This window comes from Podarcis gaigeae (assembly GCF_964106915.1).
Source record: "Podarcis gaigeae genome assembly, chromosome: 11".
Taxonomy (NCBI): Eukaryota; Metazoa; Chordata; class Lepidosauria; order Squamata; family Lacertidae; genus Podarcis; species Podarcis gaigeae.
The window spans coordinates 42,881,214-42,904,967 of NC_139687.1; the positions used below are offsets into that span (position 1 = coordinate 42,881,214).

A 23,754-nucleotide genomic window follows, 5' to 3' on the forward strand; every position below is an offset into this window, starting at 1 on the left:
TCTTTCCCCAGGATTTCAAAGTTTCAAGTTCTGCCTTTGAACTTACTTTCTGCTGAAGTCAAAATGCCCCAAATAAATATATATGCTGCCCATTCCAACCAGTCTGGCTACCTCTTGCAAAAAAAAAAAAAAAAAGAGGTCCACAATACCTTCCTATCCTTTTCTTTCACAATCTAGTGTCAGTTGTGTTTCTCTGTATAAGAAGCAAACTATTTTCTAGCTTCCTGCCAGTGCTCTATGCACAATAAACACATATCACTTACCTGCTAACAATTGCTATCAGGAGCCAAAGATGGATCTTATATAAAGACCCTTGACCCTTTCATTTCTGTTGGTTGTGGGAAATAAAGAAGTACATACAGTAGGACAGCAATTAACACGGGGGGGGGGGGTGTTAATTGCACATAAATGCAAACCCATGCAAAATCAGAATGGTCCCCAGAACCACCTCCACTCTCGGAGGTCTTCCTGTGACAGTTTCTTCCATCCCCACCCCATCCTTGCTGACACCATAAGACCCATGAAAAGTTTGGCCTTAAGTAAAGTGCTGCGAAACGATGTCTGTGCTACAAATGACAATTTGGAAGAGATCAACAATTTCAATTCTTCCAAATTTCAGGAAAGGACACCTGTAATTAACTTTTATAGATGCAGTCTCCCCCTGCCCCACGATTATTTCTAATTTATTCTCTGCAGAAAGTACCTAAATCTGTCTACTTATACTATGTTTTGGTGCAATGCTACCTAGTTTAGATAACCCATGTGTATGTCACTGCTCACTAAGATAACCAGACAAAGCCCTACTCCTCATACCAGCTTTTCGTGATTTAGAATCTAGTTGATTTTTTAAAAGCATGGCAGTTTTCCCCATGGTGTCCACAGAATTATGGAACTTTAACATCAGCTCCTGTCCTTCACAAAATTTTAGAAAGACTTGCTATTTAGGTTGATGCCAACTGAATAGAGACTTATAAAAGTATGTTTGATATAGAAGCTGTGTGCAATTTATTTAATAGCAAATGGCATTGATATCATTTGGAGAAAAGCAGAAATAAAGGCTGAAGGTGCAGGATACCGAATGTCCCTCTGAATTATAAACCATTTTGCAAACCTTGTATGAATATTTCCACACATACCCGCAGAATTATGGGAGGTCAAAAGCCTTACTGAGAAATTTAGAATGTGCAGTGCAATGCAGAAAGCAAAGAGCCCACTTTTTCAGGCAAATGTGGACTGGTACTGCTGTAATTATGAATGGAGGCCTATTTGGGCATGATTCAAACGTTACCAGAATGGCATTGGAGCCTCTTCTTTGACTTCTGGTCCTACACTGTTCCATTAGCATCTGTAGAAAGGAACCGTATTGGTAAGCAGAATGATTCTTCTCCATGCCAGTGTTTCCAGTAATGTATGAATCTTGCCCCAGTGTCCTTGGTTCTGTGCTATTGGCGAACTAGCAACCAGCAGTCTCTACAGGGCTCACTGGGAGTTCTTAATCCACCATTTTGGAATTGCTTGGTGTAGGAAGCTACAAAAGCTGTTGATTGTTTTGCTGTTTGCATTTGTTGTTTATGCAAGATTTATGTGCTAAGAGGAGCTGGGATTGTTTTAAGAAATGTCCAGCGGGAGCAAGGAAACACTTCTCACTAATCTGTTCCAATGCTGCATGCTAGTGGTTTCTCAACGGCAATGTTTCTCTGTAATAAGAGCTCTGCTGGGGAAAGGGAATATGTGTTTCAGTAAACCTGGTCTTATTTTTATTTGACATCTTCGTAACTATCCTCCATTTGGAGCCCACTGTCTTAAAGATGAACGTCCCATAGTGCTTTGTCTGGAACAAAATCAGTTGGACTGTAGTCTGTAAAATCCACATACGCGTTTGCCAATGTAAGATTGTAGACACTTTGTTTTTAAAGAACAAGTTGAGCAAAGTTTATTATATGGGTCAGCAATTAATGATGCCTGGGCCAAATTTTCCTCCCTCCAGTTGCAAACTCAGATGTCAAAGACTGGTTTAGACAAGCCGTGGCCTTGGCAACTGAACTTGCCAGCAGGACATGCTGAAAGGTAGCTGTTTCTGCATAGATTCTGCAACCATGTTCAACTCTATATACACTATTTGCAGATGCAATGTGCCTTCTGGGATAGCACTTGTCTACATTACAACTAGAGCATGGGTAGGCAAACTAAGGCCCAGGGGCCGGATTCGGCCCAATCGCCTTCTAAATCTGGGCCGTGGACGGTCCGGGAATCAGCGTGTTTTTACATGAGTATAATGTGTCCTTTTATTTAAAATGCATCTCTGGGTTATTTATGGGGCATAGGAATTTGTTCATTATCCCCCCCCCCAAAAAAAAATATAGTCCCGCTCATCACAAGGTCTGAGGGACAGTGGACCGGCCCTCTGCTGAAAAAGTTTGCTGACCCCTGAACTAGAGAATTATTGTTAATGTTCAAACTCTTTCAGCAGGATTCTTTTCAACTCTCATTAATATCTAATGAATGGGATACATAATAGAAATTCATAAAGTTATTAATGATGAAAGAAGTGGGAAGATCATTTTCCCCCCTTCCTTCTTCACAGTACCATAATCTGGTGTCACCCAAATTAGTTTTTGAACGAAGTATTTCACACAATGCATCGTTGACTTAAGGAATGCAATGTTGCAGGATGCCTTGATGACTCCCTGTTTAGAGGCCTTTAAAAGGGGGGAGGTAGGCCAATCTATGAAATACAGTCTGATGAGTGGCAAAATGGAAACTTCATGTGGAATGTTTCTTTGAATACCATACGCTGCCATCAGCAAGAAGGGGTAGCCGCTTTTGTGCTTTTCTGGTGGTCTTCACAAAGGCATCTCACTGGCCTCTGTCAGAAACAGGATGCTGGACTTGATCCAACTGTTCTCCATGTTCTCATCATCAGAGCATTCTGTACTTGTTGACAACTTCATGTGAATAAAGAGGTCTGGAGATTACAGTGGTACCTCGGGTTAAGTACTTAATTCGTTCCGGAGGTCTGTTCTTAACCTGAAACTATTCTTAACCTGAAGCACCACTTTAGCTAATGGGGCCTCCTGCTGCCGCCACGCTGCCAGAGCACGATTTCTGTTCTCATCCTGAAGCAAAGTTCTTAACCCGAGGTACTATTTCTGGGTTAGCGGAGTCTGTAACCTGAAGCGTCTGTAACCTGAAGTGTATGTAACCCGAGGTACCACTGTACACTCCTTTAGATTGGGGTTAGGTACACTTCAGACCTGGACACTCCATTCCTACCCCCCTTTTAACCAGAGCCCTGAGGCTCACTGGCTGGAATAAGTCACAAAATAGCCAGTTAAGGAAAGTAGAGTCCTTTGGTCAGGGCCTTTAGGAGAGGTTCATTATTGTATAAGCTTTCCATTTTTCAGCCACCAATCACTTCTATCCCTGCATTAAAGCACTGAGATTTCTGCTGTGGACTCACTGATTTGCAGGTAGTACTAGTCTCCATCTGAAAAGAGATCACCCAAGAGAGGGAGAGGACACAGACTATAGGAAGTTTCAATATTTGCAATAAATGTGGTCAAGATCAAACATATAAGAAAACCTTCAAGACAGAAATCATGTACCCATTTTGCAGGTGGGGTATTCTGGGAGAGAACTTGACCCACCATGCTAGTGAATCCATGGCAAGAGACTCAAGCATAACCCACCCCAAAAGCTGGGCATAAGCAAAGAGCATAAGGGGCAGAAGACATGCATGGACACATTAAAGGCAGGGCAAGAAAGTTCTGGAGGAACCTGCTGCCACTCAGCTTAAGGGTCTGAGACGGAGCAGCTGCTGTTGCTTCTCTTGCCTTTCCCATCAGTTTAGCTTAGTATTTTTCTTCAATCAGGGTTAGCTAAGGGGAGAGTCACAAGCTCGTGCCATGCCATAATGTGCCAGTGAGCATATGAACATTGTGAATTACGGGGTAGCCACAAGTTTCTAGGCCTCCTCTTCAGCCTACCGTTTCAGGCCAGTGCATCATGATCAGTTCCTAATGAAAAACAGTTGTTGTTGTTTAGTTGTGTCCGACTCTTCGTGACCCCATGGACTAGAGAACGCCTGGCACTTCTGTCTTCCACTGCCTCCCACAGTTTGGTCAGACTCATGTTTGTGGCTTCGAGAACACTGTCCAACCATCTCGTCCTCTCTCATCCCCTTCTCCTTGTGCCCTCAGTCTTGCCCAACATCAGGGTCTTTTTCAGGGAGTCTTCTCTTCTCATGAGGTAGCCAAAGTATTGGAGCCTCAGCTTCAGGATCTGTCCTTCCAGTGAGCACTCAGGGCTGATTTCCTTAAGAATATATAGGTTTGATCTTCTTGCAGTCCATGGCACTCTCAAGAGTCTCCTCCAGCACCATAATTAAAAAGCATCAATTCTTCGGCGATCAGCCTTTTTTATGGTCCAGCTGTCACTTCCATACATCACTACTGGGAAAACCATAGCTTTAACTATACGGACCTTTGTTGGCAAGGTGATGTCTCTACTTTTTAAGATGCTGTCTAGGTTTGTCATTGCCTTTCTCCCAAGAAGCAGGCGTCTTTTAATTTTGTGGCTGCTTTGACCATCTGCAGTGATCATGGAGCCCAAGAAAGTAAAATCTCTCACTGCCTCCATTTCTTCCCCTTCTATTTGCCAGGAGGTGATGGGCCCAGTGGCCATGATCTTCGTTTTTTTTGATGGTGAGCTTCAGACCATAGAGTGCCTACCTAATGCTGGCCTGAAAATGCTGCTAAGCAGCTTCTTCTGCTTTGGACATTACCAGAAGTTGAGAGACCAAAGAACAAAGGCCAGCAGGCTTCTCATTGCCCAATTCAAATACTGCGTGCCGCTGCTCAACCCAGCGCATCAGTAAAGCAGTAAGGGCTACAATGGTGCACAATGAACACTAGTCCTTGTTTCTCATCACTTTGACTGTCCTCGTCAGAGCTGGGTGCAGCCCAGACTGCTGTAGCCAGCCTGACACAGATTGTCAGGCAATCAGCCAATCGTGATCAATCTTCTGCCTCTCTACTTTAATTCTGTCTGTATAGCAAAGTTCCATTTGAATGGGGATGTATGTCATTAACTCTAGGTCTGAGCAAAAAACACATGGAAATTTTAATTATTCCCTGCTCCTTTGAGGGCTTTAATTGCAGAACCAGTGCTGCTGACACAATATGAACTAGTGCAAATGTATTACAGTGGTACCTTGGTTCTCAAACTTAATACGTTCTGAAAGTCCGTTCCAAAACCAAAGCATTCCAAAACCAAGGTGCGCTTTCCCATAGAAAGTAATGCAAAATGGATTAATCTGTTCCAGACTTTAAAAAATAATCCCCAAACAGCAATTTAATATGAATTTTACTATCTAATGAGACCATTGATCCATAAAATAAAAGTAATAAACAATGCATTGCAGTCAATCAATCAGTAGCTGAACTGGGTTCTGCACAGTCACAAAAACAAAAAACCTGCAGAAAAAAAAACGCAACATAAATAGCAAAAACAGACAGACCTCAGTGTAACAATCAAAACGGAAGTGTGGCACTCAAATCGGAAGCATAACACTCAAAACGGAGCATGTTCGGCTTCTGAAAAAAGTTCGCAAAGCAGAACACTTCTGGGTTTGCAGCGTTTGGGTTCCAAGTTGTTTGTACCAAGGTGTTTGAGAACCAAGGTACCATTGTATATTATTACACTGTTTGAATTGGTTGGAATTTTGCATATGGATAAGATCATAATCGAAGCACAGTATTTAAGAAGGTGCAGTGAACTTTTCTTACATTTTTAATCCGTAGTTGGTGATTGGCATATATTAAATTGGAGTTATTCAGCATTGGCATATATTAAATGGGAGTTTTTGAGCATTGACACCGTACTGAGCCCAGCAAAAATATTTATTTGTTTGAAGTATCTCTAGGTTGCTCTTTGAGGAAAGGGAGCCCTCCTAAGGCAGCTTCTAAATAGAAAACTACAATATATCATTTCAACAAAACAATAACTTAAAGGAGCATTTTAAGTATTTCACAATTCAGTCTTAGAAATTTATATTACTTGAACCATTCAAGAAATAGTTAGAACCAGCAATGGTATAGCTATTACAGAATAACAAAATTGGACATTTCCCTCAAACATGTCTCTGTTAAAAGCAGCTTCGAAACAAGGCCTGTTTAAAAGCCATACAATATGATGCAAAGGAAATACCTGTTGGCAGATAGTTCCACAGACAGGAGGCAACCACTGAGAAGCCCCTGCTTCTTGTGCTCATTATTTAAAAGACATTTCTGTACTGTTTCAGCTAGCAAACACAGTAAGAACAATTTTGTGGCTGTATACATCCAGCTTTGAAGATATTAAGAACTAGTGTGATCCAGTGATTAGATACTGAATATATACCAAAAGGACCTGGTTTCAGATCTTTCCTCTACTATACTTTTCTTGAGTAGCTTTGGCTAGCTTTCACCACTAAGAAAGAAGATCGCTTAACCACACAATAACATTTGTGTGTGTGTGTTTTAACCCTCAGTTTCTCACTTTTAAAGAGCTTGATTTGCATAAGTTGTGAGAATAAAACAAGATGCAAACTTTACAGAACTGTGAACTTTTAAACAAACTTTTGCACCATTGCTTGCACTATCCCACAAAATATTAGGAACCTAGAGTTCATTTGAGGTTCACAGGCTCTTATTCACTTGTGATTCCTGTTTGTCCTGGGTAACTGGCATACTGCTGGAATGTAGTAGCAACAACAGTGTGTTAACTTCTTTAAATTTGTCAACATTTCCCTAGTTCAGTAACTTGAGGAACACACTACAGTACGATGATTCTCCGGTTAGGTTTATCTCAGGCGTGACTTTAAAGGTAATGATACTGAGCAGTAGATGGCGATGTTGTTCCGCTGTGCTGAAGCTTCTGTAAAGTTCAGCCCTGACTTTAAACCCCACATCCTATTCTTTGCTTCTACTTAGACATAGTTGGGGTTTTATTGAGATCCAAGACCTGGTTATTCAGGAACTGACTTTACGCCACATTTTCTTTCAATATGCTGTGCCATACCTGCATTTGAGACTTTTGACTCATAACCTGCATGCAGGACTAAAGTTTAGGTCTTTGTAAACTATGCTGTTTATTAAATTTCATGAATCAAAATGGGTTTCTCTCCGCTGTTTTCTTCCCACTCCCCTTGATGGGTGTATCTTTCTATGCTTAATATCAGTTGATAGCAGCACATGGGGAATTTAAAGAGAAGTTGTTTACAATATGGTTAGAATATGTGTAGGAGAAAATACTAAAACAACTTGTTTGCACAAGTTATGACTGGTTATGAATTATGATTTCAAACATATTTTTCTAATAGCTTGAACAAACATGGGTATTACAGTCGGTGTACTTGCATTTGGAAACAGAAAACAAGGAAACTAAAATCCTAGCAATACCCAGTAGCTTTACTATTTTATTGGATTTCAAGAATAGTTTTTCAGATGATGAAATTATAGTGCATTAAACTTTAGCTGGCTTAGAACAGTGGTTCCCACTTTCTCCCCAGCAGACCTTTTTAAAATTGCCAAGGGTCTTTGTGGACCAGTTAATGATTATTCTGCCTGTTGTTGCAATTGTAATGTACTTTGCTAATGCTGCATAGTTTTTAATTGTATTTTTTATAAACACACAGTGGACCACCTAAATTAAGCTTATATCTCACTGGTGGTTCATGGATCACAGTTTGGAAACCCCAGGTTTAGAAATAACTGTATATAGGGGAGGATATTTTACTGTTGATTTAGAATAGTCAAGACATTTTTAAAAGCTTCTTGGACTGATTCACTGTGTGGAATATTACAGTAATGAAATCTTACTTTTGCATAGTATCATGAAAGTAATAGCTAAATATTAACCTTAACACAAGTTTGATACAACATAGAGAATGAAACAATTCAATTGAGACATTTCTGGCATAAAACACCATATTCATCCCTTTACTTTAATAAATAACCAGTGTAACTACCCTTGTGTGATGCACTGTACATGTTAAATGGTACTTATGAGTTTTGGGACTAAGTTCTACTGCAAACTGAACTACACTCCTGTAGTGACAAATGATGATAATTCTGGCCACATGCTTTCTTTGCTGTATTAAATTGCAATATACTTTACTTTATGTTCGAAGTTGAAATTGGTATTGACAATACTGGTGGCTCAGGCCAGAATCCAAAGAATTTAGAATTTGTTTGTTGAATCCAGTGGATCTTGAGGCCTTTGCCACATGGCAAACCAGGAGAAATTTCAAAAGCTGTATGTGATATGTAAGAGATTCAGAAATAAACAGAAAACAATGCCAAATTCCTCTAGCCTACCACAATATGCTGCTTTTTTTTTTAAAAAAAAGAAAATTCTACATTGTTCATTAGATCCTCCCCACAGCATTTGAACAGTATTACTGCCACACTTGCACATCATTTGCTAGCTCCCAAAGAAGCTTTTTATCTCACATCCTTGAACTATGTGTGTCTTCACTGAACAAGCATAATTTGTCTGTTCCTCTTGAAACTCTTCTCAGAGATTAAATATGTAAAAACAGCATAGTGGGGAACAACCGTCTTGAGGAAAGGCCATCTCATCCTAGAAATTACCTGTTAGAATCTTGTTGATGAACTGAAATAGTCAGGGCAAGGGTCTTCCGGAAAGTATGGTCTGAATATGTCTTGCAGTAATACAGACACACCATTCAAGTTGGAGGGAAGATTTTATTTTATTTGGGGGGTAGTAGGGGGTGGGAAAGAAATTGCCTCTGCAGCCAGACTTGCTCTTTACATTTGTAATACTTAAACAAGTTCAATAGGGGGCCCTTGATGCTTTGATCTAATGCCACAGTACACTTTTTAATGAGAGAAGTTTGGAATATTGTTGTAATACAGAGCAATCTAACAGCTTATTGTAATAAACAGAAGAGTTACACCTAGGAGACCCTTCTTCTCTTTCTGTGTGCTTGGACTGAAACAGGTAATTACGAAAGGCCTCGGATCAGTTTTGTAAAGGCGGCTCCCTGATGGGTGCCATGACTGAAGTGTGACATGAGCCTTTTCCAATACAATGGGTGGCCTAACATTCCTTTAGAAGGCCAAGCTCATTAAATATTCTGTTCTCTCTCTCTCTCTCTCTCTCTCTCTCTCTCTCTCTCTCTCTCTCTCTTTTCCACCCCCGCCTTTCCCTCTTCATGCACTTAGCTTGAGTCTGAGTGAAGTCTGAGGTTTCTCTGCTGAGGACTTAGCAAAATTGCTTAGAGTTCTCAGATTGAATTTTTTATGTGTATGACTTCATGATGGCATTAGCATGCGCTTTGATCCATGTGTGAATGGCACTGGGTCGGCTCTTATTGCCATATCCAGATGGTGTTACGGGGAACAAACAGTTGTGTTTTAGGATTTCTCAATAGACTGTCTAGACTGGCTTTGTAGCAGACAGATACAGCCACCCATCAAATTAGCGTTTGTCAGATTTATGGTAATGGTTCACCAAAGCCTTCCTGTCACTGACATTAAGATTTACGCCGCCAAGTTATTTTGTTTTCTACAAGATATAGGGAGCGTAATTTATTTACAGAGCCCCCACCCCTTCCCAAACTCGGATTCAATAGGAACCACTTTCAGATGGATGGTTCGTGTTTTAGAAATTATTAAAAATCAGTGACTTGCAGCTGGATGGACTGAGGAAACCTTTTATTTCCCCTTTCAGATAAGACGGATGTGTGTTCTTTTAGTCAGTGTGTCCCATATGCTGCTTTTAGAAAGAAAAACATGTATGTGGATTACTGCGGCTAGAGTTTGAACTTTCATGTTACACTGAAGTAACATGAGCTGCTCCCTGTACACAGTGGGAATAACCTTTTGACAGGCACTATGTCCATTCTCAGTGGAAATGTTTTTCCAAGTCTGGCCAGAGTGCCTTTGATCATACCACCTCAAATGTAGGGGTCATAGCTACTATGCAAGGCAAGAACCATTAGCTGTTGACCAGAGCAAAAGATAAATTGGAGAGTAGGGAGCCTTTGGGCCGGGGGGGGGGAGAGGTTGATGTGGGGGGGGAGAGAGATTTAAATGGAAACAAAACTCTCTGGGACTATCATTCCTTCCTGCTAGAAAATCAAGAGTAGATAAGTGTGTGTGTGTGTGTGTGTGTGTGTGTGTGTGTGTGTGTGTTTTAATGGCTTGTATGACTGTTTGAGAATTCTGTTCACACCAACACTGCAGGCTACTTTTATTTTTCCAGGTGACAAAGAAAGGGTCTGGATGTTGTTTTAATCCAAATATGTAATAGTAGATGGTGGATGTATCACTCTTCTCACTTTTTAAAGCACGTTTAGCTTTTTTTTAATGGAGACTACAATTTTGGAAGTATCTTTTCCTAGTTTCTCCGGTCACTGCAGTGTAAAACAGTGGTATTATTTTTTGTATTTTTCTCCCACGTAGCAATATGAAACAGAAAAGTATAGTTTATACAGAAAAGTATTGGTTTATACATGGTGTTCGGGGTTTATGAAATTACGTGAAAGGTAACAAAGGCGTTTCCTCCTATTCTCCCATGTAGTGGATACATTTTAAAGGTGACTTCTGATCCCAGGACACAGTATTCAGATGCTGATGAAACATACTCCCAATCTATACCTTGTGGAGAGAGAAGAAAAGCATGGAAACTCAGATTTTGTCACTGGCAACAAGGTTTCACTTGCCTTATGAACCTGCTTCTTACTGTGGATTCTAGTACACCAAACCTGGTCAATGAGATCTCTCATGTTTCTTGTGCAGCCAGTGGCAAAACAAGCTAAATAAATAGTTCTCCAGAACCTGCAAGCAGATATGGACACCACCATGTTTCCATGTGGTAGTCGTGTTTTTTGCACTGTTCAGTTGCAGTACCATATAGAACATAACAGTCAGGATAAGGAGTGCTGGAGACCACCAGGAGCTACAAAGAGTCAGTGCAAAAAGGAAGGCTGGGTGTTGGCCTTCGGAAGTCCTAGTATTTTAGAAGCAGTAATACAAATTGTGTAAAAGGATTCAGGTAGTACACCTGAAATGCTACACTACTTCCAGAACTTATTTTCCGTTTGTTACAATAATAAACGACTATGCGATCACTGGGCATGAGATTGGTGCAATTTGACTTTACGGTAAGGAGGAGAAAGGAGAACAAATTTGGAGGCCTGCTTGCTTTCAAAAATGTGCACAAATGGCTTTTTTAAAAAAGAAAGCTGATGAGAAAATGGGGAGAACTGAACTTTTAAGATTTCAAAACTGAGAAACCATAATTGACAACTTCAGTTATGGTTCCATGTTGAAGAATAGATAAAGTTAAGGAAACGGGTTTGAACCAAGAAATGGGTTGATAATGTGCTGTGTTCTTTGTAGGAAAAAAACGACTTGCAGAAGTAGAAACAAGAACTACTAATAAAATACAGTTAGCAGAATGGTAGTTGCCTTGCCCTTTCAACACAATTGAAAATAGTATTACTATAGTAATTAGGAGATTGAAAACATCATGGTGTTAAGCCTTACAAGAGATTGCACGAAGTCCAGAGCTAGTTAAATATGTGGCGCTGTGGGTTAAACCACAGAGCCTAGGACTTGCCGATCAGAAGGTCGGCAGTTTGAATCCCTGTGATGGGGTGAGCTGCTGTTGCTCAGTCCCAGCTCCTGCCAACCTAGCAGTTTGAAAGCACGTTAAAGTGCAAGTAGATAAATAGGTACCGCTCCGGCGGGAAGGTAAACGGTGTTTCCGTGCGCTGCTCTGGTTCACCAGAAGCGGCTTAGTCATGCTGGCCACATAAAGTGTACGCCGGCTCCCTTGGCCAATAAAGTGAGATGAGCACCGCAACGCCAGAGTCGGCCACAACTGGACCTAATGGTCAGGGGTCTCTTTACCTTTACATCTGTTTATATCTGTAAGTTGAGTGCTTATGGTCCATTGATTTCAGGGAAATTTAGGCTTCTCTGACTTTTCCGTTGCTGGTACCCACCATGTTCTTGTAAACACAACAGATAACACAAAAAGGCTGGAGTGAGAAAGGTACTTGAAGAACATTCTTAAAATGACTTTAATTTATTGCCTTTCTTTCAATCATCTCTTAAAAACAGTTTCCTTGTTTTGCACCTGCTTCTGATTATTGTAATATTTTGGACCCTGCTTCTGGCACTATTCATAGGTCTGAAGCACAAGTATAAGCAAGAGGTAGGTAAAAAGGTAGCATCTAGACATGAAAAAACACATATACAGATATCCTCATCAGAAAGCTGATATTGTATACTTGGTGTCAAACCAGAGTGAGTTGTTGCAAAATGTGTGCAGCAACCCTGAATGAATGAATGAATGAATGAATAAAATTTTTTGAACATCAAGATCTTCAGAGGCCATACTTTGGGTGCACCTCCCTGCTTTTGGAGGGGTACACAATTAGAGACGGGAAAACGAGGCTTTGTTTTGGTACTCCAAATTTGGAATGCTGTCCCTAGGAAATGGCATTTTGAAACCAGGTGAATACTTTTTAAAAAATTCTCTCAGGACTTTTAAATATTTTTGCTTTTTAATTTTTCTTTTTCACTCCTTTGGTCTGGTGAGATTCCATTTTTGTGCTGCTGCTTTTAATTGATTGTATTGTTTTGTTCTTAAATATTTGCAAATTGTCCTGGAAGTCTTCAGACTGAAGGATGGGATATTAAGTGCAGTGAGTAAATAAATAGCCTTGGTCTGTACAAGGAAGTTGTACAACTTCAAATGAAAGCTTTTGGGAGGCTGTTTATTTAAAATGAACTGAACAACGGCTTATCTAAACTCTGCTTGCAAATATAATAGTACATTGCATACAGAATTTGCAGCACTGAAGCCTCATTCTTGCATTTTAATAGTTTTTAACTATCATCAGGATGTCTCTTCACCCTAATCTGGACATGTCAGGTTAAGTAAAACATTGGTTTTATGACTGCCTATAATTTAATTTGGCAGGGCATAATATCTATTTTGCTCATTAGCACCCCCAAACCAATAATATAAAGCTAAATAAAAATAAAAAGGGTAGAATAAACTTTGTGCATCTGTTTCTTTGTATTTTTATAGTCCTGCATTGAACAAGATGTCTAGTCTTCTGTAGCCGCATATGATGTGGTACTTGTCTGGCTTTTAGATAACAAACGAAAGAACAGTGCCCTTTAGAAAACGACAACGTCCTGTTCCTTTCATTTACTTGTCCTAGACGTATTGGAGCTCTTGCTCTATTGCAGAGGGCACCGTGATCTGTTTTCTAAAGCCCATGCCTTTGGCAAATTGTTGTTTTTCTGCAGTCAACATACAATAGTAATCTTAATGCGCAGCACTGTGTGTGAATAAGCAAATATAAAAAACCCCAGGCTCAAGACTGTAAAAATATTGTGTGTTTTTCTAAAGACCAAGACAACAGAAAGGGCTAGTCACTGAAGTGGATAGTGGCTGTAATAGAGCGGAAAACTGGGGTCTCCTCAAAGAAGGAAGTGCTAGGATACACATGCTTTGTAACAACATTGTCTGGCTCAGTTTCTCATAAGGGTTTTTTATTATTAACAATCTGCCCTATTGTGGACAATAGTTGTGAAACAGTCTTCTGAAATTTCAGCTCTTTCCTAATTAAGGAGAGGAATATTACAGGCACAGGAAACCTTTATTCCACCTGCAAAATTCTTGTTGGAAGACACTGGTGCAGTTAAGCAATTTTAGATTGTGCACTTCCTGGTGATATGCTGCCCACCCTTTAAATGGGGATGTATATCACTTCACTGCTGTGTGTGGGAGCCCTCCTGCTCATTTTGTAGACTGGGACCCTAGACCTGTGCCCCAGGATCCTGTAACTACTGGTATATCACTGTTTGAAGAACAGGTTTAGACTTGGGTTTAGGGCTACTGTTGAAACTCCTTAATTTATATCCTAAAGAAATATCTTTAAACCAACCTATTATTCAGGTAGCTTCATGCATTAGACATTTCTAGCGTTACATCAAACCTGGTTGTATATATTATTAGCTAGAGTTTGCCATGTACATTTAAGAAAAAAGCCATTTCCTTCCAATTCTTGTGCAATAAAAACTTTGGAATAGCAGCATATAATATACGATGGAAAAGTCAAAAGATAACTCATCACCAACCTGGATATAGTTTATTTGTAGTCTTTAAAAACTGTTAATGTCGTGTGGAATCTCTCTCTTGTTTGGCTTTAGGAATCTCACTTGTGACTCAAAATTTACAGGACGAAAACACAGCATTATGCTGTACAGATTGATGAATTGGATTAGAACTGAGTTCACATCACACATTCAGAGTTGGCATGGTATTTTCAGGGTTCCGTGTTCCTACAGAAAGATTTGTGTGTTTTTCTACCTAGTTTGAAAAAGTCAACTTATCCCAGTTTTAGGCTCCCCCCCCCCAATATATGTCTCATATCTGTGGAAGTTGTGCCCATAAAACTGGCACAAATGAAAAGATGTGTAGTTTATGTACTGAGCAGTCAACATGTAACAGTCAATAGATATTTTGCATGTGTTAGAGACAAATACAACTGAAGAATCTTGAAACTAGATCTCGCCAACTAGTCAATGCAGTGTCATCTCTGCAATCATTTCAGAGTTGTATTTACAGACACTTGGTAGAACTAATAAGAGGTTCTGGTCTTATTCTAATTCATTTTAGAAATCTTTTCTCTATGGCCTTCTTTTACACTTGCTTTTTTCTTTGCCATATCCTCATTGGAGACTGGGTCTTAATTATGTCTCCTGACATGGGTGTCAATAACAAAATACAAAAATGTATGTGCTCTACCATTTATGAAGGGCACATATATTAACAACAACAATAGTAATAGTAATAATAATAATAACTGCTACTTTCCCCTTCAAGACATGCAAACAGAGACCTAGTCCTTCCTCATTGTCTGTTCACATGTGTTTTAGACATGTGCACTGTACTGGAGTATCTGCAGTTCTCAAGCTCTTCGCAGTTGCAAAGGGAAAAAGAGGGAGGGTGTGCCTGTGGCACTGGCGTCCCTTGCCTTAGGTGGTGCAGATTCTTGTGCTGGCCCTGCAAATGATGAAATATTATCATTATTCCAGAAAACGGTATCCTGATAGGCAACTAGTTATGTTTGAGAAGTACTGTGGCAAAGCATCTGGGGTGAAAGGAAGAATCCCACTTCTTGCCCTCTCCTGTCTCAGTGAGATGTCTCTCATTCACATCCTCTCTTTGTCTTCTAGATTGATACATTTAATTCTAGATTAATACATTTAATAAGTCAGTAGTGTGGTGTAGTGGTTAAGAGCGGTGGACTCGTAATCTGGTGAACTGAGTTCACTTCCCCACTCCTCCACATGCAGCTGCTGGGTGACCTTGGGCTAGTCACACTTCTCTGAAGTCTCTCAGCCTCACTCACCTCACAGAGTGTTTGTTGTGGGGGAGGAAGGGAAAGGAGATTGTGAGCTACTTTGAGACTCCTTAGGGTAGTGATAAAGCGGGATATCAAATCCAAACGCCGCCTCCTCTTCTTCTAAATTAATTTTTTTTTCTAGATTAATAACAATCTTGCAGGGGACTATACCTTAAATAATGTAGCAAATATCCCCTTTTTCTAAACTGATACCAGTTCTTGGCAATTGAGGTGCCCCGGCAGGTGTTTGGTGATTACAGGACAAACATTGTTGGGGTAGATTAAGGAGTTAAATAGCATTGACACTCAGGCTCTTCCTTAATCCATACTGAAAGAATGCCACCATTTCTTAGGCTGATTCGCACATGATAGTGGCTACATGAAATGTTTGTGTGAGTATGAAATTGGTGCTTGGCTCCTGTGTTGGCTATGCTCACAAGAAAGGGTTTGAGTGAAATGAAATTTCATAGGCTTGGTGTATAACTGATCCTTTTACAAACAAGTTGGGATGGCAGAGGTGTCTAAATTAGTTTTAAAATACAGTTAGTAGCCCTTTAAATGTTATTCAAATGCTTGGTTCTATGGTCCTATGGTTGGTTGGCATGCTTCTGTCTCGGGAGACAATGGAAGAGTGAGTGTTCAAATTAATGCTTGTTTAGTTGGTTGTAGTTGGCAGTTGTAGAATATTTATCAATACATCTATGCTACTCACAAAACAGGACTCAGTTAGCCAAGCTTGTAGCATACTTTATTCATGAATCATATTGAAGAAGCTTTTCTAGCTTAGTTGAAGATCTGTAAAAGGATGGCTTTTAGCACAGCTTTGTGCTCCAGGCTATTGTTGAATAATCTGCGCCCATCTTTCATTTTAACAGGAAATGACAAGGGGAGCTGTTTCCTCAGCTTCTCCATATTTATATTCCTCATTGGTTTCTTGTGTTTTTCCATCAGTGGTTTGTTTTCTCTCTTCAGTCTAAGTAATGTTGTCTCTAATTTGCTAGTTTTGCTTGCTTCTATCTTCTCCTGAGTTTTCATTACAAGAGCTTTTGAGAATCTGTAATTGGTAATCTGGGATTTAGGGAGTATTGTAGTTTGTGTGGGATGAGGTAGCATTTAATGGTTTGTGCAACTTTCCCAGGATTCATTGCCCAATTTCTTAATACTTCAGAAAAAAAGAGGCATCAACCAGCCCAGCCCATGTACCTACTTACTGAAACCATTTTCTATAACAGGTAGGGAATGTGGGAACAGACCACATCCAGGTCTAGGGATGACATTCCTGATTTAATGAGCTATCAAAGGATGAAGCACAGCATCCACTTACAAATCTAGTGACCCTTCTTCATCTGTTAATTTGAAATCCTAACCTTCCTTCTCTACGATTGTCTTGTGCGGAGGCAAACACTTGGAATAAGATGGTTCAGAGAGAGCCTATTAGATTGTAGAAATATGAAAACATTGAGCAACAAAATAATAATAGATGGAGGCAGAACTCTAGGTAGGAACTGTCTTCTCTGTGTTCTATATTAGACAGTTTTTTCCTACACCCTTCCCTATTGTTTTTCACATTCTTTTGCTCACTTCATGTTGTACTGAAATGATGTTTGAATCCCAAAGTGATCCAGCTCAGATCCTTAGCTAAATCAAAGCCTCTGCCTTACAATAGTATAAATCATCCACGGCAAGCTTCCTCTGGCTACATATAGGAAGAATGGGAATAAAATTTGCTAAAATGTGTAACATTTTGTGTATCATATAACAGTGCAGATTTTGTTTGGTACTTGGGAATATTGCATGTTAACATGTACTTTGCTAAAGCAAGTGCTGAAGTATAGGGGCTTAATCACCCAAACCTTTTGCAAAGCCACATACCGTACTTTTCCATGTATTAGGTGAGGGTTTTTTTACTCCAAAATAAAGTAAAAAATGGGGGGTCATCTTATACATGGGTAGTGCAGAGGGGGGACGAGCGATTGGTTGCATCCGTGAGTAGGATCTAGCAGTTGGGTGGGTGAATGGTGTCTGCTGCAAGGGCTGTTTTGGATTGGCTGCTGCTTTGTCAATTGTGTGTGCTATTTGTGGATGCGTAAAGGGCTGCTTTGGATTGGCTGCCGCTTCTGCAGTTTGGCTTGTTAGCGTTTGCCAGTTGGGTGAGTGATCTTCATCGTTCCCCACCAATAATTGCTTAACAACCCCCCCCCCAAAAAAGCTCAACAACTCTGGTCAATTCTCCCCCAAAAGACCTCAATACCTTTGGGCCATCTCCTCCCATTTTCTTTAATTTTAGTCCCCCAAAATAGGGGCGTCTTATACACGGAAAAGTGAGATGCCAATTAATATAATATAATGATGATAAGTATAATCCTGCCACATACCTTGCAGCACGGGCTTGAGCCCACTGTACTCTACCTATCACACACTCTTTTAATAAATGTTTTGGGGGATGAAATGTAAAAATAAATAATACATGTTTCATTGTACAGACTAATTACTAATATAAAGAAAGGAGAACCATAGAAAGAGCCTTGCTGGACCAGGCCAAGAACCCATCTAATCTAGCACTCTGTTTAGTCAGTAGCGAACTAGATGCTTATGGGAGGTCCGCAATAGCCCTCTTCTACTTATGTTAATTTCAGTTGATTGACTCTGAGCTGAACTTAGTTGGATACAACCCATGATCTGTAACGTGGGAAGTAATCTCCAGCTTTGTTCACCAGCTGACAGGTTATATGTAGCTCTGTTCTAATGGCAAGGCCCTGCTCTATATAATGAATCTAGGTAACAAGTTGAGGCGTTTAAAAAAATGCAGTTTATTGTCCCGTAGCTATATTTACTGTCTGGTTCTAACTACAATAACAAATCAACTGTAGTGATTAAGCTAAGAAATACTGTGTTGTATAAACACAGGTGCAGATCTGTTAAGTATGAAGGTACAACCTTTATATAACTGCATGTTTAATGTTCAGAATCTTTTCTCTAAAGCACTATAAACTCCAGCAGCAGGTTCTTGAGGTATTCTTACCACCTTTGGCTCCTGATGTGTTGAGAATTTATTTGCCTTTTGAAATCTATTTTAAAAAAATTGACGTAGTCTTAGAAGGCAAAATAATAAGTCCCATAGGAAAAATGTGGTTTTGTTTTTCAGATGACCAATGACTTTTAAGATATTGCAAAGGAATAATACACACAAGTACATTGCTATTAATATAGTAATCTTTTTTAAAAATAGTTTTTTATTGAAAAATGGGAAATGATATAATTTTTAAAGAAATAAAACTATATACTGAAACAACTGAAGCCTGGTAGGGAGAATACCACATCAGTACATCAACTGGAATGGTGCTGAATTACCGGTATATTAAAAAACAACAACTATGCCATAAATATATCTGACCACATCTATCTATCTATCTATCTATCTATCTATCTATCTATCTATCTATCATCACAGGAAATTTTTAACCAATGGCTGATTATCAGAAATGAATAGAATGCCAGTCATCTATAAATGAGTCTGAGTCACCATGCTCATTATAGGCACAAAGTTGTTTTGTTAATGTGGCCATTAGAGCAAGGGATCATATTTTTCTATATTACTGTTCTGCTGTGGAAGAGTCTTCGCTCTTGCATTGGTGTTCTTGTTCTATTCTTGCTAAGAGCAAAGTTAGGGCTCTGAACTTCGTCTCACAATATTTAATATCACTGATTTAGCTGTAGGTACCAAATTATGCATAAATGTAACTTAAGCAAAGATTTGCCTCTAGGACCTGGTGATAGTATGGAATGAACCTTCAAATAGTCCCCTTAAGTTTTAACACAGTCGTTGTTGTTTAGTCGTTTAGTTGTGTCCGACTCTTCGTGACCCCATGGACCAGAGCACGCCAGGCACTTCCTGTCTTTCACTGCCTCCCACAGTTTGGTCAAACTCATGTTAGTAGCTTTGAGAACACTGTGCAACCATCTCGTCCTCGTTGTCCCCTTCTCCTTGTGCCCTCAATTTTCCCCAACATCAGGGTCTTTTCCAGGGAGTCTTCTCTTCTCATGAGATGGCCAAAGTATTGGAGCCTCAGCTTCAGGATCTGTCCTTCCAGTGAGCACTCAGGGCTGATTTCCTTAAGAATGGATAGGTTTGATCTTCTTGCAGTCCATGGGACTCTCAGGAGTCTCCTCCAGCACTATAATTCAAAAGCATCAATTCTTCGGCGATCAGCCTTCTTTATGGTCCAGCTCTCACTTCCATACATCACTACTGGGGAAACCATAGCTTTAACTACATGGACATTTGTTGGCAAGGTGATGTCTCTGCTTTTTAATATATCAACTGGCGATTGTATCTTTACAGCAACTTTTATGCTTTCATTGTTTCTTTGAATGATGTAATGTATATCTGAGGTTTAGTGTCTTGAATTTAGCATCTTCCCTTTAATTTCTGTATAAATGGGAAATATGAAAATGGTTGATAGTTATTCTCACTTGAGACAACCGTAACAAAAGATTAAAATAGGAGGGAACTAGGTCATTCAAGCCTGTTGTGTGATTTGGCATACTTGAGGAAGGAATTCAGAAGATCAGGAAGGGCTTCCTTCATTAAGTTGTTGGCTCTGTGAAAGGACATACAGTATAATTTATCAAATGGAGTAGTGCATTTTATGATTAGCTAGTTATGTGATATTGATTAAGTAAATGGTTTACTTGTTTTCCTAGTCTAATAAGAAATATGTTGGCTGGGCAACAAGCAATGATCCTAGTCCTCTTTAAAGAGAGTGACATATTTAAGAATGCAGTCTTATGTGTGTAGTGAAATGTAGTGGCTAAAAACCTTTTGAGAAACATACTGAAATGTACCTGGAACAATTCTTTGAATGCAATGATATGGCAAAAACAGGGTGTGCTTTAGGCCCAATTCATCTGTAGTAATCTTGATTCAACATAGTAATCCCATTGACTTTTACCAAAATTCTGTTTGTCTTCTTTCTTGGACATTTAAAAAATATTAATATTAAAATTGCGTGATATTAAATATTAAGTCCTCTTCTTTATGCTTTCCTCAACAGTGTTTTCGAGCACTTTGCTGCAAAGGGCCTCCACCACCACGACCAGAGTATGACTTGGTTTGCATAGGTCTCACTGGCTCTGGCAAGACTAGTCTACTGTCTCAGCTCTGCAGTGAAAACAGAGATAATATAGTATCGACAACAGGTAAACTAATGCTTTATGTAACTTCTTAAACTAGATATATCTTTCAAAATTGTGGCAAAACTATTTGGCTTATTTCAAACCAAATTAAAGTGTGATTAAAGAATGCTTAACATCTTCCATTTGGGTAAATATCTGAATTGTAATTCTGTACAAATAATATGAAAGTTGCCCATTTGAGTATTTAGTGTCTATCCATTTAGCTGCAGCTTGTTGTGTCCTTTAATAAATAATATTTCGGATGTGAAGCTGTAGTGATCAAATATATAGGCAGGGCATATTTACTGTATACCAGGAGGCCAGATCTTGTTAGACTACAACTACCATTATCCCAAATTATTGGCTGTGCTGGGAGTCCAGCATTTGGCTTCCTATGCTGTTTATTTTGCATTTCTCAGCATGCCCCTTAAATAACAACTCAAGGATATTATCTCCCTATTATATTTGAACTTGCTCTTCGGTGAAACATCTCTATTTCTTTGCATTAAACCTAAAATATGGATGGCCAAACTACACATCATGTGGAATTCAACATCATGCTATTACAAATGTTTCATCTGCACAAGCATATCAGCTTGCCAAGTGACTCGATCCCTGTTCGCCTCCCCCCTTGCGCTGTTCTGGGGATTCTTTCTTGAAAGCTGATTTCAAGGTTCGCTGGAGGTGTACAGGTGGAGATGGGAGGAAAGCCCCATTGCACAAGCGGAAATCTTTGTGCAGGGCTTTCGTTGATAGGGTTTATTAGGTGTTTTAAATGTGAAAACAGCTGTTTGTTTTTGGGCAATAGTACAAGAGGAGAAGCTCAAATCCTTTATCTCTCTTCTTTGGTCCCAATTAAATCCTCTCCATTCCAGGTTGTGATAAGCTGTGAAGGGGGAAACCTGAGAACTTTAAGCTTTTAAGCCTTTTAATTTCCCTTCTGGAGTATATAGTTTCTTGTGGGGGGGGGGGTTACTTGGACTTAGCTCTGCTGTGGTCCTGATCCAGTCATGCACAAGACACTGCTGGTTTTTCAGAACGAAAGAAAGACATGGAGCTCCAACATCATGTGTAGTTTGACCCCAAGACAGATTTCATACTAAAGAAGCCCTTCAGTTAATTAGTAGCTGCTGTAGGAATTTTGGTATGTTTTCATATTGTGCTTTAAGAATGCTTATCACTGAAGAAGGTTGATGACACCCTTCTGTCTATATGATCCAGTACAAATGCAGGGGGTGCAGACTGAGTATTGTATATTTTAACCAAGCATTTAATATAGGGAGCTTACTTTACACACAGTAGGGTTTGTTTATTCACATTTGCAGAAATTGACTGGGATGGACAACTAAGATGAAACCACTGCTCATCTATGGAGGGGCTGCAAAATGGATACATAATATGTGTAATATGTTCAGTGTCCTACATATGTACAGTACAGAAAAGTATTGTGCTTATCAGAACATCTTAGACAGTGTTAGAAACTGAGATATGAAAGCTAGGAGCTGAATGACACCTTAAACCTGGGTTATGACTGCCACAACGGAATGTCTACGCGCACATTTTTATAACAAGAATACAAAGCTGAAAATGAACAAACTGCAGCTAAAATCTTATATTAATTTTTCACATGGTCTAGTCCTCCTCTGAAAACTGCAAAAAACAAAGCCATATTTCCCCTGCCTGCCCCCCTAATATTCTTAAGAGGGTCTCTTCTGCAGTCCTAAGAGCTGGAAGTGAGGAGGCAGAAAAAGGTCTACTGTTGTTCCAGCAGTGGCAGTTTTAATCTGAAATCTTAGGCACAGTACTGCTCCCAGAGCTCAGAAACTGCTTGCATTAATGAAATCCCCTTTCGCAAAATGTGCCTAAAACAATGGGAGTTTTGAACGCTGGAGCTTATGTGTACTGACATATAAATTCTGTCTTTGTTTATTTTGATTTACTTTATTAATGTTGAAAAATCAATATAAATGTTTTGGAGAAGAAGAAAATAGCCTAGGCAGGATTTGAGTCTAACCTCTGCATTCTTACCGTTTACTGTGTGAAATGTGCACTGTGGCAGTGAGAAAAAAAAATACAATTGGTAAGGAATTGATTATGTTGCCTTGTATACTCATACCCAGGAGAAGATGCAACTTTGGATGCATTTGCAAACTAAAGGGATTCACTCAAAACAATTGAAATAAGTAACCAAAGCTGCTTAATTTTAATGATTTCTGGAGGGTTAGGTATGGAAGCACCAGGAGTGGGTCAAATCTATCCCATAGACTCATAGAGTTGGAAGGGACACCAAGAGTCATCTAGTGTTACTCAGAGCCAGCAGTGAGGTCCCCTACACATCACTGACTACTCTCTCTTCCCATATGGGTAGTAAACTTGACTACTACAGAGGGCTGTATATGTAGTCTGCACAGCAGCTAATGGGCTGCAGGGAAACTGGGAAAGCATCGCTGTAGACTGGATCATTTGCCCTGATCCTAGGTACTGGGTAGCAGGTGAATGGACTAAAGGAATGTGAGAAAGCAGTGTTTACTGGATTGTCCTCCTGCAGATACCTTTTTAGAGAAGTCCAGCTGCTCCAGTTTAAGGAACTGTTCCTACCTCGCCTGGAGCAGCTGTTTCTAGATTGGCACCTTTCCATCCTTTGTCTTCTGCCACACCCTTAACCCACTCACTGCTTCAGGTTTACTGAAATGTATATCCAGTTCTAATCCTAAAAAAAAGTTGTGCCCCAGGTGTCTCTGATAAATTATTTTTGAGTTTGGGAGGCTCTGAATTTTGCATTTAGATATCAGTTTGTACAATTTCTCATTACAGAGAGATTAATCTGATTTCACAGAGTGGTATGAATTGAAAGAATGTAGAGAGATAAACAGAATTGGAAAGCAACTGATAATCTTCCATCAGCCTTTTGAATCCACTGCTGTTGTACCTATTATCTGGATGGAATAAGGATAAACTTTACAATCAGCTAAAATAGAATATGGAAAACAGAATTTGGAAGCGTGTGTCTCCTCTGCTTCCTTTCCAAAAAATAAAAATATGCCCCTAATTCTGTCAAAATTATGCAAAATACTGTTACACTGTTTTATTTTATATAACTATCCTGCTTCTATGATTCATGTTTTGAAGTAATTCTACAT

General features: G+C 39.6%; 1 protein-coding gene across 9 annotated transcripts in view; it reads left to right on the forward strand.

The window, feature by feature from the left end:
- The window catches only part of ARL15 (ARF like GTPase 15), a 188,032-nt gene that overhangs the window by 74,370 nt on the left and 89,908 nt on the right, over positions 1 to 23,754 (forward strand). For 4 of the 9 annotated variants that reach the window (XM_083703703.1, XM_083703706.1, XM_083703701.1 and 1 more), the window contains one exon: positions 20,494 to 20,638. In XM_083703703.1, coding sequence (XP_083559829.1) covers positions 20,494 to 20,638 — 145 coding nt within the window. The other 5 variants (XM_083703699.1, XM_083703704.1, XM_083703705.1 and 2 more) reach the window with 5 other exon arrangements.